This window comes from Erpetoichthys calabaricus, chromosome 10 (assembly GCF_900747795.2).
Source record: "Erpetoichthys calabaricus chromosome 10, fErpCal1.3, whole genome shotgun sequence".
Taxonomy (NCBI): Eukaryota; Metazoa; Chordata; class Cladistia; order Polypteriformes; family Polypteridae; genus Erpetoichthys; species Erpetoichthys calabaricus.
This window is the reverse complement of record NC_041403.2, coordinates 139304421-139328009: the sequence shown is the minus strand read 5'-3', so window position 1 is coordinate 139328009 and position 23589 is coordinate 139304421. Positions and strand designations below refer to the sequence as shown.

The 23589-nt window shown below is 38.6% G+C and overlaps 1 protein-coding gene across 1 annotated transcript in view; it reads right to left on the bottom strand.

Annotated features, from left to right (window-relative positions):
* Window positions 1–20764, bottom strand: part of nelfcd (negative elongation factor complex member C/D) — a 37448-nt gene extending 16684 nt beyond the window's left edge. The window contains exons 1-5 of the mRNA XM_028811948.2: window positions 20520–20764; window positions 4459–4571; window positions 4059–4168; window positions 3750–3859; window positions 3421–3528 (exon numbers count right to left, since the gene is read on the bottom strand). Coding sequence (XP_028667781.1) covers window positions 3421–3528; window positions 3750–3859; window positions 4059–4168; window positions 4459–4571; window positions 20520–20576 — 498 coding nt within the window. The 5' untranslated portion in view covers window positions 20577–20764. The remainder of the gene's footprint in view (window positions 1–3420; window positions 3529–3749; window positions 3860–4058; window positions 4169–4458; window positions 4572–20519) is intronic.
* Window positions 20765–23589: the final 2825 nt, after the last annotated feature.

The window sequence follows — 23589 nt, the reverse complement described above, 5'->3', positions numbered from 1 at the left end:
AGCATTATTACAGTCTTGCATTGTGTCATGTTATTAGAATAAAATCCCTTGTTTCACTGCAGTTCAAAAATCAGCTGTGAGTTTAACCTCTTGCACCTTCTTGGTAAAATGTCTTTTCTATATAGGTAGTGCAGATGCCATAAGGGATGGACAAGCATCTTGAATGGGATAAAGAACAATGTCTTACCCGGCTGAGATGCCATAATTGAAGGACAGCATGGATGGAGGTACATCTCAGCCAGGATGATGTCTTTTTCTAAGCCTGTTGGAGACGAAGACTAATACATCGAGTGGGGGAATTTGTCTAGCAAATATAAGTCATCCCCCAGTACAATAGGTGGCACTGCTTCTTTGGCATGATCCCAAGTTCAACACCTGCAGGACTGTGTAAGATCTGTAGTTTTGGAAAGCAGCCCTCTTGGGGTCCCATTGTGCCACCAGAGGGCACTGCCAGCAGAAGACCTCCCTGTTTTGGGGAGCATCCACTTAACCTGGTAGTGATTCTGATGTGCAATGCTATGGCACTGGAAATGCTCCCAGGTCCAAAATAAAAGAAGCTGCCTCACCTTGACCAGAAAGTCAGCATCGGGAGGCAGAAGACAAAACTCCTTTGAGGAGTGGAAGAAGAGAGGAGTAACTATATTTCGGAACTACTTGGGTGAATGCTGTGTTTGTAGTACTTTGATTGTGATCACCTGTCTGTTGAGGTACTGCGATCAATGAAAGGAATAATATTTGAACCTGAGACTGCATTAGGTGTGATTTTGTTCATACTGGTTATGTCAGCATTACTTCCTTTAGATGGAACATGGGACCCTGGTCTAAAGAAAACTTGCTAGCAAACAAAAAGCCTTTGTATAACACCATCTGTGTAATGTCTTTGAACCACCAGTCATCAGTTTCTCTTTGCAAATGAAGTGGATTCTTGTCCTGTAGGCTTCTGGATGTAAAATGATTTGGCATTTAGCTTAAACACTGTAATCACACAACCATTTAAAATTAACAATAGGTCTTAAAGTAAGTCAGTTATAGCCACTGCAGTGCACCAAGGCAAACATGTATTCCAAAGGAAATTTACATTAGTTTTATAAAGATGAATCCATTAACACTAGAATCAATGAAGCCTGTGAAAATATTCGTAATGCTGGGCCACCTTAACGTTACTCGCACCTCCTTATCACTTCGATAACTGCGCACCGATCGCTCCTTTGTTTTGCAAATGTGTTGATCAGCCGCAAGCAGCCTGCTATCCCATTTCCCCCAGAGAGGCAGCTGAACTCAGACACAAATTCTCACAGCTGAAATCTGTTTACCTGGGAGTGAGGTGTATGGAATTGTATAGGAAAACAATATATTGTTATTTGAAATACATATATTTCATGTGTGTTTCAGGTCTACAACGATCTGTGTAAATGTAGGATGACACTGAACACATAGCTAAAACAGAAATCATTTTTATGTTATAGTAATAATGACAAAATGTTGACATCAAATGTTTAATGTGTGAAGACTGAAGACCAAATATCAAATAAACACTTTCACAAAAGGTATAACAAAACAAGTGTGCTTTTATTCAAGAATAAAACAAAAGAAAAAAAAATGTTCAATTTACATGTTGCCATCATTGTGTGAAAACTGGAACCCAAATACAGTAATCCCTCCTCCATCGTGGGGGTTGCGTTCCAGAGCCACCAGCGAAATAAGAAAATCCGCGAAGTAGAAACCATATGTTTATATGGTTATTTTTATATTGTCATGCTTGGGTCACAGATTTGCGCAGAAACACAGGAGGTTGTAGAGAGACAGGAGCTTTATTCAAACACTGCAAACAAATATTTGTCTCTTTTTCAAAAGTTTAAACTGTGCTCCATGACAAGACAGAGATGACAGTTCAGTCTCACAATTAAAAGAATGCAAACATATCTTCCTCTTCAAAGGAGCAAACAAATCAATAGGGCTGTTTGGCTTTTAAGTATGCGAAGCACCGCGGCACAAAGCTGTTGAAGACGGCAGCTCACACCCCCTCCGTCAGGAGCAGAGAGAGAGAGAGAGAGATAAAAAAATCAATACGTGCCCTTCGTGCTTTTAAGTATGCGAAGCACCGTGCTGCATGTCGCTTCACGAAGCAGCTGCACAGAAGGTAGCCAACGTGAAGATAATCTTTCAGCATTTTTAGACGAGTGTCCGTATTGTCTAGGTGTGCGAACAGCTCCCCTGCTCAATCCCCCTACGTCAGGATCAGAAAAAGTCAGCGCAAGAGAGAGAGAGAGAGAGAAAAAAGTAAGCTGGGTAGCTTCTCAGCCATCTGCCAATAGCGTCCCTTGTATGAAATCAACTGGGCAAACCAACTGAGGAAGCATGTACCAGAAATTAAAAGACCCATTGTCCGCAGAAATCTGTGAACCAGCAAAAAATCCGCGATATATATTATATGCTTACATATAATTATTTATATGCTTACATATAAAATCCGCGATAGAGTGAAGCCGTGAAAGGCGAAGCGCGATATAGCGAGGGATCACTGTATCATTCAATATGAAATAAAGACGTTTGCATGCATGTTTGTGTTTGCGTGTTTCTCCAGTGGAAATGAGGCTGTTTTATGGATATCTGCTTGGCTGGTGCTGGGTGAGGAACTGCTGCTTCATAATCAAGACATTGCTGGTTCAATCCCGGGTACTCCCCACATTTAGCACCTCGAGTGGTGGGCTACCTTTATTGTTACTATTATATAATAAAAACATGCATTTAATTTGAGTCTCTAACAAATCAACGAAACGAAAGAAATATAAAACTGAATAAAAACGAAATTAAAAAAAAATTGCACAGAAAAGCACACTTGTTTCATTATGCCACGTTTTTATTTGAAAACTAACTGGTGTCAGATTGGGCGGAGTGTGAACATGACTGAGAGAAGGAAACTGAAGAGAGAGAGAAAAAAAAAAAACCCTAACCTTTACGAGTACCATAAATTGACACTGGCTGTTACAGCCTCAAATCAAGTGCATGTTTGTATTCAAAAATAGTAACAATAAGAGGAGCTCACTACTCAAAATAGTAAACCTAGGAAATGCCCAGAATCGAACCAGCTGCTTTTGCTGATCGACACATTAGCAAAACAAAAGACGCTAATGGAGAGGTATAAAGAAATTTAAGGTGACCTGGGATTACGAATTTTTTCATAGGTTTCAGGGATTCTAGTGTTAATAGACTGTGTTAAGTGACTGTGGCCACTTTTATTTGGAACTAGCACAGTCATAAGGATTAAAATAATACAACAGCCAAGAACATATTAAGACTGACTTGGCAACTCTGCAATGCTGCCTCACACACATCTTCCGGGAGCCTTGAATATAGCGATTTTAACTGGATACTAGTCAATGCATATTGTGCATGTAAATAAAACAAAGGACTACTCACCTTTACAGTAAAGTTTAACATCAGACAATCTGGATGGGCTTCAGCTAATTTGTAGAAGAGGTCTCGCCATGTTGTGTGGGCAATCATTTGTTCTAACCAAGCAGGAGTCTAAAGGATACAGACCAAAAATACATTTTTAACAAAGGCAGTGTATACTGGGGGACAAGATTAAGACAGTGACTGGCTGGCCCAAGTGAAAAAGATTAAAGCACGAAAGATAAAGGTGCACATGTATATTTCTGGGCTGCTCCAACGTTAATTACAAAAGCATGTATTAGACGGACAGTAACTATTTACTGCAATTAAAAATGAGTTAATACACAGCTCACCTCTCCTTCTACTGTAAAGATGGAATCTGCTTTTTGTGGATCAAAGTGCTTAATAAGTAAAGCTTTCAGATGGTTTTCCACTCTCTCTTGGACCTGGGCAGGTTCCACTCCTAAAGCATAAACCTAAAGTCAAGTCTCACACCACAGACCAGGCACAACATAGTACTATTATATCATACAAATTAGAGTTCCAAGTAATGCTGCTAATTTCACATATCACCATAACTAGACACTTCTTTTTTTAGTCTTGAACACTCAGATTTAGTGATCACTTCTTCAATGCAGTGCTAACAGCAGAAAAAGTCATACCCATCTGAATAAGCCACTCTGCCAACAGGTTTACTGTCTGGGCTACAGCTGTGTAGTTCTCAGAAAGAAGCTGAATGACATGCTCTGGAGAGCCACCAGCCTGAAAATACCTGAAGTCATGAAAAAAAAAACAAACACAGTCAAGAAACACAAATGTTTTAAAATTAAAAACTAAAGAATAAAAAAGAAACCAAATGTAAGCCAGGAATGTGAAACCATGTTGCTTAGAATTAACAAAACATTATCAAATCCACTCAATCCAGTCAAACCTATCCCAACATAACTGTTGCAAAGAAGGAAACATCTCTGGGCAGGGTGCTATTTCATTGCTTAAAATTAGCCCCCATACCCCCAAATGCCCCCCAAAAAAACACACAAAAAAGTCACATATGGTACTGACACCTTCAGAGTATTAAAGATGCTTGGTTCCATGATATAATCTCGACTAGTGAATTTTTGGACACACTCCTCCTGGACCTTCCCATCCATTTCACCCTCTATGTAGCCATCATCCTGTTAATAACAAAAAGTTCAGGTGAGTTAACTATTCAATGTGATAAATATACAAAAATGTACAGTATATACTAAAGAACAAGAGAAACCAATTCCTGGATGAACTGGATGAAGGAAAAATATAGAGATCTCGGGGTACATTCTACTTTTGACTAGGCAAAAATACAAAAAAGTGATATTTAAAACTCGATTCACAGAAAAACGTGTAAATGTTTGCTGCTTTTCAAGGCTTACTGAAAACACCCCAATAAATCTTTGTCCTTAACGATACCTCATTAAATAAATGTTACTTAACTGTATGCACAGTTAGTCGGGGTGTATATGTTATATACTCATTTTTCAATGTATTAAATTGTATATGGACAAGAAGTGCAAATGAAAACTGCAGATGGAGTGAAACCTACTGAAATTCACTGAAGGATGTTGGCTCAGTACAATGTGAAAACAGCAGGACTCAATGAACGAAAAGTTTATTAATGGGTAGTAAAGTAGTAAGCAGGAAGAACAAGTGTAACCAACAAAGGTCCATCTGGTGACTATCAACATCACACACAAATCCACAGTGACCTAGCAAATGCCTTCATCAGAGAAGACCAACGGATCATATTGTTAGCTGTTCTACACATTTGGACCACAGCTATGGGGCCAAACAAGCTATCGTGCATGAGGACTTGAGAGTTCTGAAAAGTTTGCACAAGGTGGGTACCCAAATAGCTTACTGATCTGCAAAAGCCAACATCCTTTGGTGAATTTTAGTAGGTTTCACTCCCTCTTCTCAAAGAAATCTCACCTACACTGTGTTGTTCAAAAAATGGTGCAATCCCACAGTGGAGTGTCCATGATCATACAACTAGAGTAAGAGAAGACCACTGCACTGTGTGTGTTCAAACTACCCTTAAGCCATCACAAACATATCGTATCAGCTTTTATCCATTGCGGTTACTAGATAATTTCAGTTTGCCTTTACTTTTTGATTTACCTTTGTATGTTTCGATATCTATATTCCCTGTTTATTTAAGTAGTTACTTAATGCACAGAAGGTAGAAAAGTGTCTTAATAAAACAAAGTGCTAGGTCCAATTTCAGACACATTGTCACATTATGAATACTGGTTCTACTTGGGTGAATGCTATTGATACTTTCAAACAAACTGCAATCATAGTCTGAAACATCCAAAATCTGATATTCACTGTTAAAATTATTAAGAATGATTCTTTTTTGCAGTCACATATATTTGGCAAACAATTTTACAGTTGCCACCATCTTGTCATTGAAGTATGGACTACACTCTCAACTCAGTAGGCTACAAAAGGATAGCAGCAGAGGATAAATTAAGGTCAACACCATAGATGAGGGTGAGACCTATTACCCTGATAGAAAATGGTTATGCTAGCTATCTTAACCAAGCTTTAGTCACCAGACCCCTTTCACAGGAATTAAAGTTTTGTGTGCACAAGCATTCATTAAAATTATGCCTGGAGTGGAAGAACCAAAAGCTAAACAACACTGAGCCATAGTCAATAGAAAAAGCCTGAGAAGGGGAAAAAACGGTTCTGTCTTAAATGGGTTAGATTTCTGGGGTACATACAATCAAGTCAATAAAGGGGTATTGGTAGTACTGACTGAAAGTCAGTACTGCATTCATGCCAGACTGCCAGTTAACGAATTAAAACATTAAGTGAGAAAAACAGGAGTAAAAACTACACATGAAAATGTCACACAATGGGAATGCTACAGTACCACATTAACCAACACATGTTGCACAAGTCATGTCTGGAAGTGCTTTGTGTTCGAGGTTGGAGAATTTCAGCATACAATTCTAGGAACTGTGGTTATTATTGTTGAAAACATCCCAAACATACACATAGGTTTTTGTTATAGCCACATTTAACCCATCATGCAGTTAATTCAGATACAGATGTGTTTTGATCAGATGCAAGTTGTAATCATTTACTCTGTAGTGTAATAAATTTGATTGAGGGAGATGAAATGATGGCAAGATGAATTGCTTTTTAATAGTGTCGTACTCAGTCCCAGTAAAGGAACAAAGGCTTTGCATTCATTCTCCGATTGCAATGAGCACTAAAGATGCCAGTCCAAGGATCCACCCATTTTCTAATCGGCATATCTGTTTCAGCGGAGTGGTGGAACTTCACACACATCCACAGTTGCACATATATAACTGTGCGGTGTGGGAGGAAGCTGCACACTGGCAGTGCTAATAACTATCAAGGCATGAAGAGGCTATTTGGCTTGACTACACCAGCAATTAAACGAGCAGCTCCATTTGTTAAAAACAAAATAAAAAGAATTTAGTGCTTCAAAGTGCAAAGCACATCTCCCTATTTACAGGAACACCTAATGGTAGAGATGAGCAGTAACCAGGGAGCTGCCAAAATAGGATACTTCATGGCAGAATGTGTATATGCAAACAATAAACTTGTTTTATTCATTTAGTTTTTAAGGCAAACTAATGTTCCAAAGTATACAATGTGGTAAATGTTGTAAAAAACATATATAGTGCCACCCATAATGTTTGGGAAAAAGAAAGTTTTCATTTGATTTACCTCTCTGCTCCAATTATAAATGAAAAAGTTCAGATGTGATTGACGTGCACACTGCAGATTTTAATTTAAGGGTATTTTCATACATTTTGGTCCCACCATGTAGAAATAACACTTTTTTTCCCCCATGGTTCCACCCATTTTAGGGCACCATAATGTTTGGAACATAGCAATGGCGGGTATATTAAAGCAGTCATATTTAGTACTTTGTTGCATATTCTTTACCTCCAACAGCTGAAGTCTGCGATTCAAAGAAATCACCAGATGCTGAAGATCTTCTCTGGTGATGATGATGCTCAACTCCTTCTTGTTTCAGGGGCTTGTTCCCATGTGGATTTAAAACAGGTGACCAGTGTGACCATTCAAGAAATTTTCTATTTTTTTAAAAAAACTCTTTGTGTTGCCTTACCTGTACATTTGGGATCAATATCTTGTTGTAGGATGAAGCACTGTCCAATGAGTTTGGAGGCATTTACTGGAACTTGAGCAGATGTTTTTATACACCTCAGAATTCATTGTGGTACTGCCATCAACAGTTTTATTGTCAATGAAGAGAAGTTTGCCAGTACCTGTCGCAGCCATACATGCTCATGCCATAACACCTCCACCACCATGTTTAACAGATGAGGAGGTATGCTTTGGCTCTTGGGCCATTTTTTTATGTCTCCACATTTTGCTCTTGCCATCACTCTAATGCAGGTTCATCTTTGTCTCATCTGTTCACAAGACCCTTTTCCAGAATTCTGCAGGCTCTTTTAAAGTATTTTTTTCGCAAACTATAATCTGGCCATCCTGTTTTTGTAGTTAAATAGTGGTGTGCATCTTGCAGTGTGGCCTCTGTATTTCCGTTCATGAAATGTTCTGCAAATAGTCATTTCTAACACATCCCAATCTGCCTCACGTAGACTGTGCCTGATCTGTTGGACAGGCATTTGGGGCTTTTTCTTTACCATAGTGAGGATTTTTCTGTCATCAGCAGTGGAGGTCTTCCTTGACCTACCAGCCCCTTTGTGATTACTGAGCTCATCAGTGTGTTCTTTCTCCATAATTATATTCCAGACAGTGATTAAGGTTAATCCTAAGGTTTTAATGATGCCTCCAATGGTTTTATTCTTGTCTTTCATTATGGCTTCTTTGACTTTTATTGGCAGCGCTCTTGTCCTTATGCTGAACAATGGCAATTAGAACTCTAAAGGATAGGATCAAATCAAGGTACCTTACGAAGCAATAAAACGCCTGAGTAATCACAAACACGAGTGATGCCAATTGTACCAAGCTTTGTGGTGACCTGAAATGGGGGTACCGTGTAGAGTCTGTCATTTCTATATGACGTGACTGAAATGTATGCAAATACCCTTAAATTAAATTCTGCAATGTGCACTTTAATCAAGTCTCAATATGTAAATTTAAACTGTGCAGGTGAGGGGAAAAAAAAAATCAAGGAAATTGGTTTTCCCAAACATTATGGAGGGCAATGTATGTTATATACAGCACGAGAACAGTGCGTTGGCCAATGTAGTGCAATTCTCTCAGTTAACATTAACTTACAACCAACACCAGTTAATTTTCTACTTCTAGATTTGATTATATTGGCAATCCCTACCAATATACCGAGGGTGATCTCTTATTCACAAGCTGTTGTACCAGTTGTATTATTTGTGAATCCTGTAATTGCTGTGCAGGCCAATCCTGAAGCGTCAGACCCGGTAGTGCTCATGAAAGAGACACAGCTGTAGTTTGGGAGAACTTTGGCCGCAGTCTTTTTCTGTGCCCTCCTCTACAAAGGATGAAATAACCTTGTATATTACTTGACACCAAGCATTGCAATTTAAAGCCATACGTTCCCATGATTCAGGGTCTACCTTACATTTTTCGGGGTAGGCCTTAATATTGTCTTCCTATCCTAATACTTTGTTTGACCTCCGTGTGTTCACTTGCCATTTGCCAGCTAAGCATAGCTAAGCTGCTGAGCAATCTACTGTCAGGAAGGAGTACATAGTGTCTGGCCCACTGGACTTGATGTTACATAATTTGAGATCTGGCACATGCATCCTGTGATTTCTATGAATTGCAGCCACGACACTGATGCTGGTCTTGCAGTCTTGCCATGAGATGTTTAAAATTTTCCGGAGGAATCACTACTGCTGCTGCTGTTCCAACTACTTCATATGCTTTTTGTAAATAACTCATGCCTCACATCCATATAACAGGGACAGTAGAATCATTGTTTTGTAGACTAGGATCTTAATGGCAGATACAAGATTTCAGTTATAGAATAAATGTTTTTTCAGAAATTCCAAAAGAGATGTTGGCACATCAGATTTTGTACCGAATTTCTTCATCCAATGTTGTCTTCTGTGAGAGAGGACTACCAAGGTAAGCAGAGCGCTCAACACTCTCCAGTGGGTCTCCTGGCTTGGTGGTTGGCCTGGAGCAGACTGTTGCAGGACTTTGGTCTTCCCAATATTTAGGCTCAGGCCCAGGCTTTTATAGAACCTGGAGTAGTTGTTGAGAGCTGCTTAACGTTCTTCTTTGGAGTGTGCAACGATGGTGCAATTAAAAGCATATTCATGGTTTTTGACACTTATGCATGTTGTTTTGGTCTTGGCATAAGAATGGAAGATGTTAAATATGTTGCTGTCTGTCCTGTAGTGGATACTGATGTATTGGGATGCTAAGACCTGTGTAAGGATGTGGAACGAGGCTAAAAACCATGTTGGGAGGAAGCACTCACCCCTGCTTAACTCCAGCTTGTATGATAAAGTGTTTAGTGACAGATGCCTTCATATAATCATGTAAAAGGAGCATTATGGAGATGAATCTTTCTGGTCAGCCAAACTTGGCCAGTATTTTCCAGAATGCATCACAGCTGATGGTGTCAAAGCCATTAGTTAAATTGATAAAGGCTATGAATAGCTCTTCATATTGTTCATGGCATTTTCTTGAAAATGTCTAGTTGCAAAAATAATGTCAATGGAACTTCTTGAGGGGATGAAGCCATACTGGGTTTAGGGAAGAACTGATTCTTCCAGCTGTATCAGATGATTTTGGAGGATACAGGTGAAGATTTTTCCTCTAAATGGAGAGGAGGGAGATTCTCTAGTAGTTGTTGCAGTTGGACTTATCTTTTTTTTGATGATAGGGACTATATTTGCATTTCAGTGCCCCAGATTTTAAGAAATAAGACAGTGGAGGTTTTCTTTACAAGACTGCTGCTTCGGCTTTGAGGGATTCTACTGAAATACCATCAGAGCCAGGAGCTTTGTTGTTTTTCATGCTCTAGACAGCCTTTGTCATTTCTCCCAGAGAGGATGGGTCAGCTAAAAGACTCTCATATTGGGTGCTGTGGGATGCAGTCAATGGTGTTAGGGACATTGGATTTCCAATTCAGGAGACTTTCAAAATGTTCCTTCCCATGCTCTTGGATTGCCCTGCTATCTTTAAGGAGGTTTTTCCATCTGCAATCCTAGAGGGAGCTGTCCCCGGAGGCTTCAACTATATATTTGTTTAGTTGCTGCAATGAAGCTTCTCATGTCATGTTGGTCTACATGAAATTGAATTTCCTTTGCTTTTCCAATCTACTAGTTGTTTTTCATCTCTCAAATTCACCACTGTACTGGGAATTTGAGTTAGTTATTTGGTTTGCTTTGTTAACATGTTAAATGGTTTTGCTAGTTGCGAGGTGCTTGCCATTTTTGGTCAAAGAGTTTGTGAATTTCTGTATCATTTTAATTAAACCAGTCTTGACTGTGATTGCAAGTAAAGTCAATAGTGTCCTTGCTGGGTTTGTGAAGTGCCTTCTTCAGTTCTTCACATCCTCTCCCATATTTCACTTGTAGAGATGTCATTGCTAAGGCCATCAGCTAAATTCTTATCACAAGCATCCGAAAGTTCCATAATCAGAAGTTGTTGTGTTTTTGTATTTTACCTGATGGGAATTGGAAAAAGGTTTCAGGATTATTGTGTGACTGAAGAATTAAGGTGAAGGTTAAAAGGTAAGGCTTTTAAGACAGTCATAAGATTGGCAATGATACATGGAGTTGAGATATGGGCAGTAAAGGGAGCACAGGAGAAAACATTAGATGGATGTGTGGAGTTACAAAAAAGGACAGAGTAAGAAATTAGACAATTGGATGTACAGCATATGTGGGAGACATATTTAAGAAAGTAAAAGCAGGCTGAAGTGGTATGGACATGTGATGAGGAGTGACAATGAAAATGTGGACAAGAGTGTGATAGGCATGGAAGTACAGGGAAAGAGAAAGTGAGGGAGGCCAAAAGGCAGGTGGATGGAGAAAGTAAAAGAAAATCTAAAGGAATAAGGCTTGACTGGTGAGGAGGTGCAGGACCGAGCAGTTTGAAGAAGGCTGATCAAGCACATAGATCCCACTTAGAAGTGGGAAAAGATGAAGAAGACGACGATGGTTGGTGCTCTTCTCTGATATATTGGTGCCTCTGTAATGGAGAAAACAAACTTCATGAAGCGATGGTCAGTCTTGCAATCTTCTGTTCCTTTGGCAGCACGGTAGAAATGTACATCTCTAAGGACTCTGGAGTGTACAATAACAGTCAAAGAGGTGCCACGGTTTTAATTGGGGGTGCTGACATGTAGTTTTCAGGTTGTTATCGATAAATTTACTGAGGAACAGGATGCCACTAGAGTTTGCTTTGCCCATCCCTTCTTTCCCGATTATACCTATCCATATATCATAGTCCTTGCCAACTATTGCATTGAAATCCCCCAGGAGGATGATTTTGATCTGAGCTGCTTTGGAAGAAAGGATTTCATCAAGGTGAGAGTAAAATAACTCCTTCTGTATATTCTCGGCTGCAAGTGTTGGGTCACTGTCACTGATGGTTTCTGAGGTGTTGTTGGCTTGCCAAATACGAAGTGTCATAAGCTGTTCATTGGTCCCGACAGAGAGATCAGTCAGACGGCTGGCGAGTTTTAAATTGCTCAGGTCTGTGTATTCTTTTGTCCTTTCCAGATTTTCAATTTCCAGTAGAAGGTCTAATCTCCCCTATCTTCTATAAGCTGCCCTTCCACTCTGACAATTGAGGTTCACTGACAGCAGTAATACAAATGTTGTGGCTGAGGACTTCAAATGCAACAAGACACGTTCATCATGCGGGTGTCAATAACATCCATTAGGGTGCTAACATTCAAGAATGCAATGTTCATCCAGATTGTCTTTGTTTTTGTGCCACAAATTGAGCGTTCCCACTAGCTGTGGTCTTCCAGCCAGGAGTGTTGGGCCTTTTTGGTACTTTCTCTAACTACAGGTTAGTAAGGAGACCATAAAATGTCTGCTCAGTCTTGTTTGTAACTACTGAAGATATTCTCCTACCCAGTCCAGAGTACTGACCACTATCTTACTTGTGTCTAGGGGCCGTTGGTAAAAGTGAACTTGCCCCTATCACCACAGGACTTTGGATGAACTCCTGGGAACTCCTGTAAAGGAAAGGCTGAATATAGGTAGTTCAATGCAGGATGATCATCACACATGGATAACCACACAAGCTTGGTGGTTGACTTGCTTTATTCTTCTTGCAAAGAAATACAGGACAACTGGTACATCTCTTCCACTGCAGCCTTGCTCTGCCTTTACAGCTGTTGAGACTATGTGGTTTATGTCAGAGTTACAGTCTGCTATGCTTGTTGCCTTACTGGGCTTAAGACCCCAGCCTGGAATTACTCGTTTCCCTTGGGTGGGCCCCTTACACAGTACTGATGACTGGAGGAGCAGAGCCCATGGCTCACGTAGAGCGTGGTGTCACTCCCACAGGTAGACTGGTTGCCCACCAATCTACCTCATACATCAAAAATTTGTGACATCTTAAATTTGAAAGAATTTTATGCATCCATTAAATCCATTACTCTTTAGTAAGTTTTCTTGATGCAAATATAAACCTTACCATAGCAAATGTTGTAAACCTAATAGAGGGATTATCTAAAAAAAAAAATAAGATTTTAAATACAAACCTAGAATCTTTCAAAAAGAGAAACATAAATTCGGCATGAGTTAAGCACTAGGATGAATTCACACAAATTAAATGATCTGCAGGCATACCCTGCTGTAGTCTCCCGCCACAGGAGTTGAATAAAATGGTTCATAGGAGTAAACTTGAAGCACCTGTAATGGCAGTCAATTACTGAGCCAGCATACTGCTCTTCAGGTGGCTAGTTCTGCTTACACAAAGCATCCTTGCACTACTCTGTAGGTCAGTCAACCCCATTCATCAGCAACTGACACCTTCATAAAAAGGAAAGTGCTTTCATGGAAGCATTCTTATAATCAATGGCAGATTTGTGCCCTTTTATAATTTGGTGCACAATTAAACATCTTAAGAGCCTGCAAATGAAAGTACTGTACAGCTCATGTGCTGGATTCTTTATTATATGTATCAGACCCTGCATGTTTCCATTATCATCATCCTTGACATTCCCTAACCCCAAATGTATCAAAGATAACACTGCAACTGGGCAAAAAGGCATTCAGCAACATAAGGCTTTCTGTTGGCATATCGAGATATAAGGCACAAACACCTTGGTTTATGGGAGTCAATTATGCAAGCAGAAAGACAGGGGAAAACAAGAACATTGACAAACAAAGGTTTAGCAAGTGACCCTTTCATAAAGCAAAACCAAGGAGCAATAAAAGATCTAAAAATCCATAAAGCCTAAATAAAAAATGCAGATGAAGCTCAATAAGGAACAAAACAACCTCAAAAGTAATTCTGGAGGAAAAGTAAAGCAGAAAAAGGAAAGAAAAAACTTGCACAAGGAGTGAGAAAAAAGGAGGAGTAAACTTAGTAAGGAGTAAATCAATGCCAAGATTCTGTTTAAATAATAAGAACTGAATGCAGACATCCTTAAGAAACTATGTAATGGGCAAGGAACGATGGTCAGTAAAATGCAAACAAGTCCCGTTTCAATGGTCATGTAGGACAGCAACGTGTGATAATTTGCACATCTACTCCTGAGCACTTATCTTTGAAAACAGCTGTAACACAAGCATTTTGGACTAAACACTGATACCAAGTTTAAAATTCTGAACACTGCCACCAATCAATATGTAAACAAAACTGACAATAAGTGACAATTTTAAACTCTCTCTCAAAAAAAAAAAAAAAATCAATCAGTGACTGTGAATACACCAAAGCTTTGTGAAGGTGATCCTGGTTTAACATAGGTTCATTTAAAAGAAAAAAGAATTAAGGCATTCTTGGTGAGCTCCAGCATCAGTAAATGCATGCTAAAGTTGACATAATCCAATTCCAACTCCCTGACTGAAAAAACTCTATTTAAAGTCCAAAATCTGCTCATTTAGTGGTGGTACCCGGTCTAATCATCCAAAAACCTCACAATGCTAACTGACTATGTGACCATTTCTTTTAGATGCTTACTTTACGCTACTTAACCTAGCAGTGAAAAACTCAATATTCCTCATTGATACTATATAATCCTGACCCTTTCACCTGATTCATTAACAGCTCCTTCTCAGAAATATGAATACATGTACACAATGATATTTTTTTTGCACTTTCTATGTCATTTTGGCTGAAAGCAACAGCTTCCTCAATAGTAAAGAAGCTGCATCAACATCTATTTCCTGTTAATTTATAATGAAACAGCCACAGCAGAACAATTAAATTTTGTTGAAGGCTAAAGTGTCAAACACTAATACACCAAATACGAGAGTCAAGGGAGTATCCATTAAAATATTACCCCATTCATCTCGTTCAGGATCGAAAGGACCCTTCAGTGCAAGTCAGGTACAAGCTACACATACCATCATTCGTTTTGGGGCAGTTTAGAACCGTTAAGCCACATTAAGGAAACAAGAATATTAGCAATTAGGTGTGCTTAATTGAGTGTCACGGCTTCTTGGCTCTGAGACACAAGACAAGGGATTCAATGGTGTGTGAAGCAAGCAACAGTTAGAAACAAAAAGGGGTGAGCACAGCTAAATGTATCAAAATAAAAGTACCACAAACTTGCAATAAATGTGTTGCTGAAAAGATGATTGATCATCTTAGAAACTCTGGATATTTTTTTTTTCATTTTACATAAGAATACTTGCAATGGAATGCTGGGGAAACACCATTTACTTGACAATACTCAAGCAAGCAAGATTTCTGATGCTTGTTGAGATATTTGGGAATATCTTATTGTTATTACGAATATAGATTTACCCCACCTAATCGTCCAAAAACCTCACAATAACCATGTGACCATTTCTTTTAGAGGCGAAAAAAAAAAAAATCAGTATTCCTCATTAACACACTATATAATCCTGACCCTTTCTCCCGAATCATTAACATCTCCTTCGCAGAAATATGAAAACATGTTTAGCAGGGTGAGAATGCTACTTTCCTTATCGCAAAAGCTAAGGACTGTGTAATCATAAAAACCAGGGTGGACTGCAAACTACAGACATTTCTCTAATAGGAATTGTGGTCTGACATTTAAGATTTGTTACTGCAGCAGCAACTAAACCAAAAGTCTATACACATAGGCATTGTTTTCTTTTGAATATCACAGAAACTAAGAATTGTGTCATCATAAAACCATGGTAGTCTGTAATCTATAGACCCTCCTCTAATTGGAACTGGGGTCAAGATACTTCAGATTGATGCCACTGCAACGGCAAGAGTAACCAAAGCATGCCCATTCTACACACAGAAGTACTTGCAGAGAGATCTACAATTAGGATATTCATTGTACTATGTACACTGTGTCATGTGTACATATGACAATAAAATGAACTTGAACGTTTTCTCCTGAGCGTGGATAAATTACAGTCATGAAGTGACTGTACTATTGACACCAAACACGATTGCTCTCATGCTGCTTGCACCAAATTCTTACTTTTCCTTCAGCAGATTGTATAAAGAACCTAGATTCATCCAACCAAGCAACTGATTTCCCCAAGATCACCTAACCCTCATAGTTCTTTGCTTTTTACCAGATTCTCAGTAATGTTAAAAAAAAACAAAAAAAAAAAAACGGGTGTGAGGGAAATGCACATGACAACAACGGTTTCAAAAACAGAATATCCAGAATACCTAGTGCCAACTATTATGTCACTGTGTACTAAAGTCAATCGTTTTGCCAATGTTCAACTGAGCAACTGATTCTAGAAACTCTGGTATGCCCAATTTATACCACACCAGAGCTGGCCCTAGACAATTTCGGGCCCGAAGCAAACTGATACCGAGGGCCCCGTAAGGGGCCCAACCCCTGCAGCTAGGGGGTCCGAGGCAGAGCTCCGGGTGCCAAGCGATTTCCTGCATTCTGAGCTGCAGAAATGCGTTTTCCCGGCATCTACGAGCACCTGATTTATATTTCTTTGGCGGTGGAACTGAAGACATTTGGAATACAATAATTTCAAACTGTGGAAATTCGGCAAGGCCTAACTACTATCTACAAGACGTTCTTTCTAACAAAATGGAAATATATTGATATGAAGGAAAGTAATGGCTTTACGAAGAGAAGGGCCCCTTTAATGCTCTGTCGAGAATGCAGTGTGGCGGAGCGGCCCTGACTGAAGCGTAAGTGGCCGCCTACTGAGGACAGAGGCACAGATGAGCCGTGGAGGCGGCAACAGGCGCGCGGGCCTGAGTGAAGCATAATGAAGACTGGAGACTCCAATCAATGGAGTGCAGAGTGGAGATGTCCACGTGGAGTAATTAGGTGATGGAATATGTTGCCCGTGAATTATATATATATATATATATATATATATATATATATATATATATATATATAAAAAAAATTAGTAATAGAGGTTGGAGTGAAGGAATCTGTTGCTCCATTGGGCCATCCGCAGCAGCGTCGCATCACAGGAAAAAAAAAAAAACCTTGGGCGCAGTGGGCTCGAAGCAGTCGCTTCGTTCGCTTCGCCCTAAAGCCGGCTCTGACCACACACTATGTCCTTGCAACATATGATGTGGTGGAATGCAGAATTTATGTGAAGGTGGAAGTGTTACTAACAAATCACCAGCTCAGTTCAAGTTAAATAATTTCTGTAACTTACTTTGTGTTCTTAAAATTACAGAATATGCACAGATGTGTTTGCTTGAAAACAATATATAAATGGAATTTGAGTGGAAATACATTGAAAATTATATATGTAATTTTTATTTTATATGCTGTCCTGACAAATATTTTTAAAATTTTATTTTATACTTTGTTAAACTTTTTGTATTATTTTATACATAAATTTTGGATATTACTATTTTTTCAAAATTTAAGTTTGACACCTTTCTTCTTCTTCTTCTTAGGTTGTCAAGATCGATCCATGATCCTCCTTTCTCGTTTGGTATATTTTAATATCCTACTCAGTGTACTTCTGTTATGTAAACAAATAACATACTTCCGCTCTTATTCATTTGTCTACTGCTTCCTGGCTTATAGATAAATGGATGCTCATTAATGTTAAAAACACAAATTAACCTACAGTAATACTTGACACGTGGTCATTTCTTCACAGTAAATACGTATGCCTTATATACAATAAAGGCATGTTAAGGCTAGTCTTGCTAATACTATGATGTGAAGATCAAATATTTCCCACCGGATTCATTTTAGAGGTGGAACAAAAGATATTAATGAACCCCAATTTAATGGTCCCACAGTTCTTCCATTTTGCAATATTAAAATTGTAATGGTGCCTAGATCAGCTCAAATCAGAATGTAGAGAATAAGTATAAAGGAGTTACAGCTGCTAATATCTTTCATAATCAAAACCTACTCCAATTGTAGGAGGGTGTGCACATTACATTTCACCTGTTATATGCAGCCACAATTGCTTAGCATTTCAGATATTCTAAGATGATAAGGGCCTATCCAGGCTTATATGCCCATGTGAGGAATGAGCGTGTTTGAATTAGTGTTGCAGATGCAGCAACATCAATCTTAAATGGCTGACACCAGTTCCTATTAGAAGAGTGCCTGTAAATTACAGACCATCCTGGTTTGATGCTGACAGAATCCTTAGCTTCTGAGACATTCTAATGAGAATAGTGCCTAGGCCCTTATACCAATGTGCTGAATGGGTATTTTTGGTTAGTGTTGCTGGTGCACTGAAGTGAAGCTTAAATAATTGACAAAAGTTTATTTTCTGTGGACTAAAACAAACATAAAATAGCAAGAATTTGATCTAATTTTCTAACATTTTGCACACAAATCCTTACCAAAAACACTATATAAAAACAGATGTAAAATGCACATGCATGCGCATGTGTGCTTGCTTATCATATAATCAAATGCTTGGTCAGACATAATTGCATTATTTAGATTTAAATCATTTTTAAAATGTTGATGTTCATTTGTACTATTTCTAATGAAAAATAGGCAAGAAAAAAAAAGTAAAAGTGAACTATATTTTAAAGATGAATTTATATATGCACAAAACTTTGTCAATTGGTAAATTAATTTAATATAGCATTTTAGTAAAACAACCTAGTGATGAAATATGCATGTATTTTAAAAGCATTTCCATAAGTGCCAAAATTAAAAAAGAAACTTTTTGTCAGTTTTTAAAAATATTTTAGAGGTTTGTAATTAAAAAACCTATTTTAAAAATAAGTGTGGTATGTTTCATGCCAAGTTGCACTGAAATAGATAAATGAGTTAGAAAATGAATGAATGGAATTAGTTTAAATACTTATTTTTGTGTCCATAATGCACGTCAAATGCTAACTGGAATCGCTGATTAAATTGGTTGTTTTCTAATGAACTTGCCACCCACAGATTAATTATTTTGGATACAAACATGCAAATATATAAATATACATCATAATTTATATTAACATTTCATATATATCTGAAAGAATACTTTTTTGTTTATCTCATCATTTATTTTAGTAACACGCAGGCAACAGATAAATCCTAAAAAGAAAACTGTCACTTTCACTCGTCAAAGTTGAAAGGGTGCGCTCTAGCAAGTGCGGTTTTGATTGGTTAATCATCAGCTGAACGGATGACTTTGCTTGACTTGTGAATCCTGTGACTCAAATTTGTGACTGGGTACGTGGGAAAAGAGTACAAGAAAAAGATGACCAGTATTTCTGTGCGAAGCGGCTATATAAATGCAAAGAATTATTGTTATTAAATTTAATTTAAGAAACAAATAAGTTGTCATCAGTAGTCTGCTGTAAATGCTACACTTGGTTACGAAAAGTGTTTATCTGCGCAAACGACGATTCGCCAATCAAAAAACAGTACTCGCTACAACCCGCACTCTCAACGTTGACGGGTTAAAGTAACAGTTTTCAGTTCAGGGCGTATTTCAGGTATCGTGCGTGTCGTTATATAAATAGATTAAAAAACAAACAAAAATATACTCCGTGACAAGTATTTTACACACACATTTCATGTTATTTGTCACATTTTACTGTACTTCTATTCACGTGCGTATTTACTTAAATTTAATTGTACCAGAAACCATCCTTCGTAGCCACCTGTCTTGATATTTTAAGTATGCACCTGAAAAATCAGGGATCTTTATTCTGTTGATTCGCAGAGTGAAGAGGAAGTGGTTGAGGCCAACGTCTGTTGCTTTCTGTGACCAGTTTCCCACTACTCCACTTCAATTGGTTGTTAGACAACCATTATTTAATCTCAGCTAAATGAAAAAAAAACTTCATTTTCCACTACACCAGTGGTTCTCAATCTGTGGGGCGGCCCCCCCTAGGGGGGCGCGAACAAAAAGGGGTCGCAAAGATGTGAAAAGAAGAAAACAAGAATTGAAAATATGAAAAATACATCTATTGAGACCAAAACAAATTAACTTAAACTACAATCTGATACTAGAAAAATAAACAGAGTTAGATAAATGTTGATAAAAGTTAAGTAGGTATAATAAAATATGCATCTATGATATATCATTAATTTAAAAAGAACAAATTAGTATTAGTGGGCTCCTTTCAATAAAATGTTAGGGGGGCGCGATTAAAACTGTTATGAAAACTCGGGTCGCAAATACTTAAAGGTTGAGAAACGCTGGACTACACAAAGTTATGCGCAGATACCCGATATTCATCCATCCATCCATCCATTATCCAACCCGCTATATCCTAACAACAGGGTCACGGGGGTCTGCTGGAACAAATCCCAGCCAACACAGGGCGCAAGGCAGGAAACAAACCCCGGGCAGGGCGCCGGCCCACCGCAGGGCACACACACCAAGTACCTGTAAACTCATTACACTGTCATTATGGATGAATATCATACCAAAGATTTAACAGAATAAAAAAGACTTTTGTTAAATAAATGTATCGATTTGCACTCTCTGATATCAGTCGTTTACTAAATCCACCTTCCACCGATATCTGAATACGAGTATCTTGCAGGAAGAAACCTAAGCAAAAGCACCCACCATGCCGCCGTCCTGGCCTTCCCAGTCCGCACTGGGATTGTAGAACTCCTCTTCCATTTTAAGCGAAGGTCCGCAAGAATCCCAAGTACTGCCAATGGCGCGCGTTGTCCTTTTTAACAGATAAACATGAGAACAGTTTGTCTAATAATCCGCTGAATTTATTAAAAGAAAAAGGAATACGAAACTAAGTGGAACCCATTTTAACTAAACGCCTCGTAAAAGCGTCACCAAACAGCTACTTCCGGTTCTCGGGTAATTCACATATGTCAAAATAAAAGTATCCAGAAAGAACGACCTGTGAATTAAAAGCCTACAGGAAGTGTATCACGGTAACAAAGTGAAAGTAGTCGATTTGATTAATAATTCAGTAATTACTCGAGCACATTAGCCCAATTGCGTCGGACTGTTAGTCATAACGCTTAAAACAAAAACAAATTCTCAGTCCCTTCGACCCTAACGGGTCAATTCGTATATTTATTCGACCGAAGGGTTATTTTAAAAAGGTAGACTAACAGAAAGGAAAATTCAGGAAATTAGCGCGAAAAGCGAATCTGTTAAGACACGACAAAGCCGGCGTCGAGCTCTCCATGACGGGAGAACATTTGTTCAAGTTATTAATCTTTTTCGGACATACTGTTATTATCAGGCTGTAATGTAAACATGTCCGTTTGTACTATTTTACCCGTTTGTGTTTATTAATGGGCGGGGTTTGTATAATGGCACACGCGATCAAATTCCCGGGTCAGTTAACGGGACAGCCACCGTGCAAGTAGATTTCGGCTGCCCTTCTAATGCGTTTATGTATATTTTTAATTTTCCTCCTATATTTCAAAGACACATATGTTCTGTAATTTTGAACAAGTCTTACTCCAACTGTCGTCTTGGTTCGCAAGTTGATAGTCCTCGCATCAGAGTGATATTTCACATTATCCGCTTCAAAAGTAAATGCCTGTAATTCCTCACATAAAACTCCCATTTGCTTTATCTTATCGAACCGCCTTATTCCTCAAGCCTTCAAAGGGGTATCTTGTGCTATTTCTAGAGATGGGCAATACCACTGTTTTTGAAATCGATACCAATACAAGTATTTTATGTGTCAGATTTTCGATACTAAAAAAGCATAGGAATTTGTTTTCAAATGATAGTGTTTAGAATGGCCAGTATTAATGGGCCAGTCTGCATTTAAATGAACTAATATCACAACACAGTATTAAGGTCACCATAACAAATTTATTACAACATTTATGTTAATAGAATGAACATGGCATGTCATTTTCTAACCTGTTTACTCCAGACCAGGGCTATGGGAGGGTGCCGGAGCCTAACGCCAGCTGTCATAGGGTACAAGGCAGGAGCAAACTCTGGACAGGGTGCCCATCCATTACGGGGCAAACACACACTATGGCCAAGTTAGTATTGCCAGTTCACCTAACCTGCGCATCTTTGGACTGTGGGAGGAAACTTACACAGCCATAGGGACAACATGCAAACTCCACGCAGGAAGGATCCGGGTAGCAAAGAATGAACATACAAATGTAATAACGATAATATTAACTTTTACGTTTTCATGAAGATTGGGTTATTTATGAATGTACTTAAACGGATCCCCTTAGAACACTAACATTTACAAAAAAAAAATTCCCACATTTGCATTTTCTATTATATTCTGCCGTTCTGTTTGATCGGGAAAAAGTTTGTCATATTAGCCTTTCATTTAGTTAAGTTTCAAATTTGTATTTAGAAAAAATAATGCTGACATTTTTACGCTTAATCCTATTTTGCCTCTGCAGTGCTAGTGCAGAGCAGGAACAATCCCTCGACAGGACGAGAGCCCATCACACGGTGAACACACAGACACACACACACACACACACACAGACCAGGGGCCAGTTTAACATCATCAGTCCACCTAACCTGCGTGTCTTTGAACTGTGGGAGGAAACAGGAGCACAATACAATTTTAACAATACAAAATTAAACAGAAGCATTATACTTTATTACACTAGATGCTGTTACTAATGCAATTAAAGTACTTTTAAATCCACTAAATTTGCAAAATAATATATTTATTAACATTTACTCAGGCACTTACTTTTCGGAAAGAAAAACTATAGTGAACATTTTAATCTTCAAATTAGGCATAGCTAGTAAGTATTTTGCATGGTGTTAAGACTATTTAACATTCTTATTTATGTTTATTCGTTGTACTGTACCCTTCGTTTTAGTTAGCAGAAAAACAAAACGTACACAACTCGTGACAAAATGCTCTGACAGTTATGCTTTACTATTATGAGTCCTCCATTATGCTAACAACGGGCTTTACGTTTCATAAGTATCAATGAGTGATAAACGGTAAAATTAAGTCTTCAATAAATTCCCATCTACATAATCCTGCTAGCAGCAGTTACCTGAATAACAAATCGTGCATCTTTGAAAATTTTCTGCAACCTCCCTTATCCTGCACTGATTGCAGCTAAATCGCCAGGCTTCAGACTTGCATCGCTTTGATGTTTTACAAACGTCTTTTTGTTGAACAGTATGTGTGTTTTTTAAGTGTTTAAGTGGGCTGCTTGTTTTACCACTGTACTGCTGATTCTTCTCACAAATATTGCATCGGACGTCTGTATTGTTTTCCATCTGTAAAAATTAGCCGCATACAACTAAGCTCTCGGTCGGCCATTGGTGTGCAGTCTGCGCTTGTGCAAGGGGCGTGGGTTTGTGGCGCTGTTGCGTCACAGCGTGTCCGCTTATTTCAGTACGTGAGCGCGGAAAGTGTGTTAATACATTCTACGCCTTTTGCATGATCCTTGCTACTGTATTTTATGGAAAAAAGTAGTAATCGATATTTTTGAATTGTACTGTATACCAAATGAGTACAGTTTGAGTATCGAAGTATCGATCACTGTGGTATCGATCTTCCCATCCCTAGCTATTTCTAATCTGTTTATGCCGTGAGCAATGACCTAGAAAACAGAAAAGGCACGCTGAATTGAGAGTCGAGTCCGTCATTTATTTTGGGAGTATTTTTTATTTTTTCTACGATCCAGCTGCTCCTCACTGTCTACATACA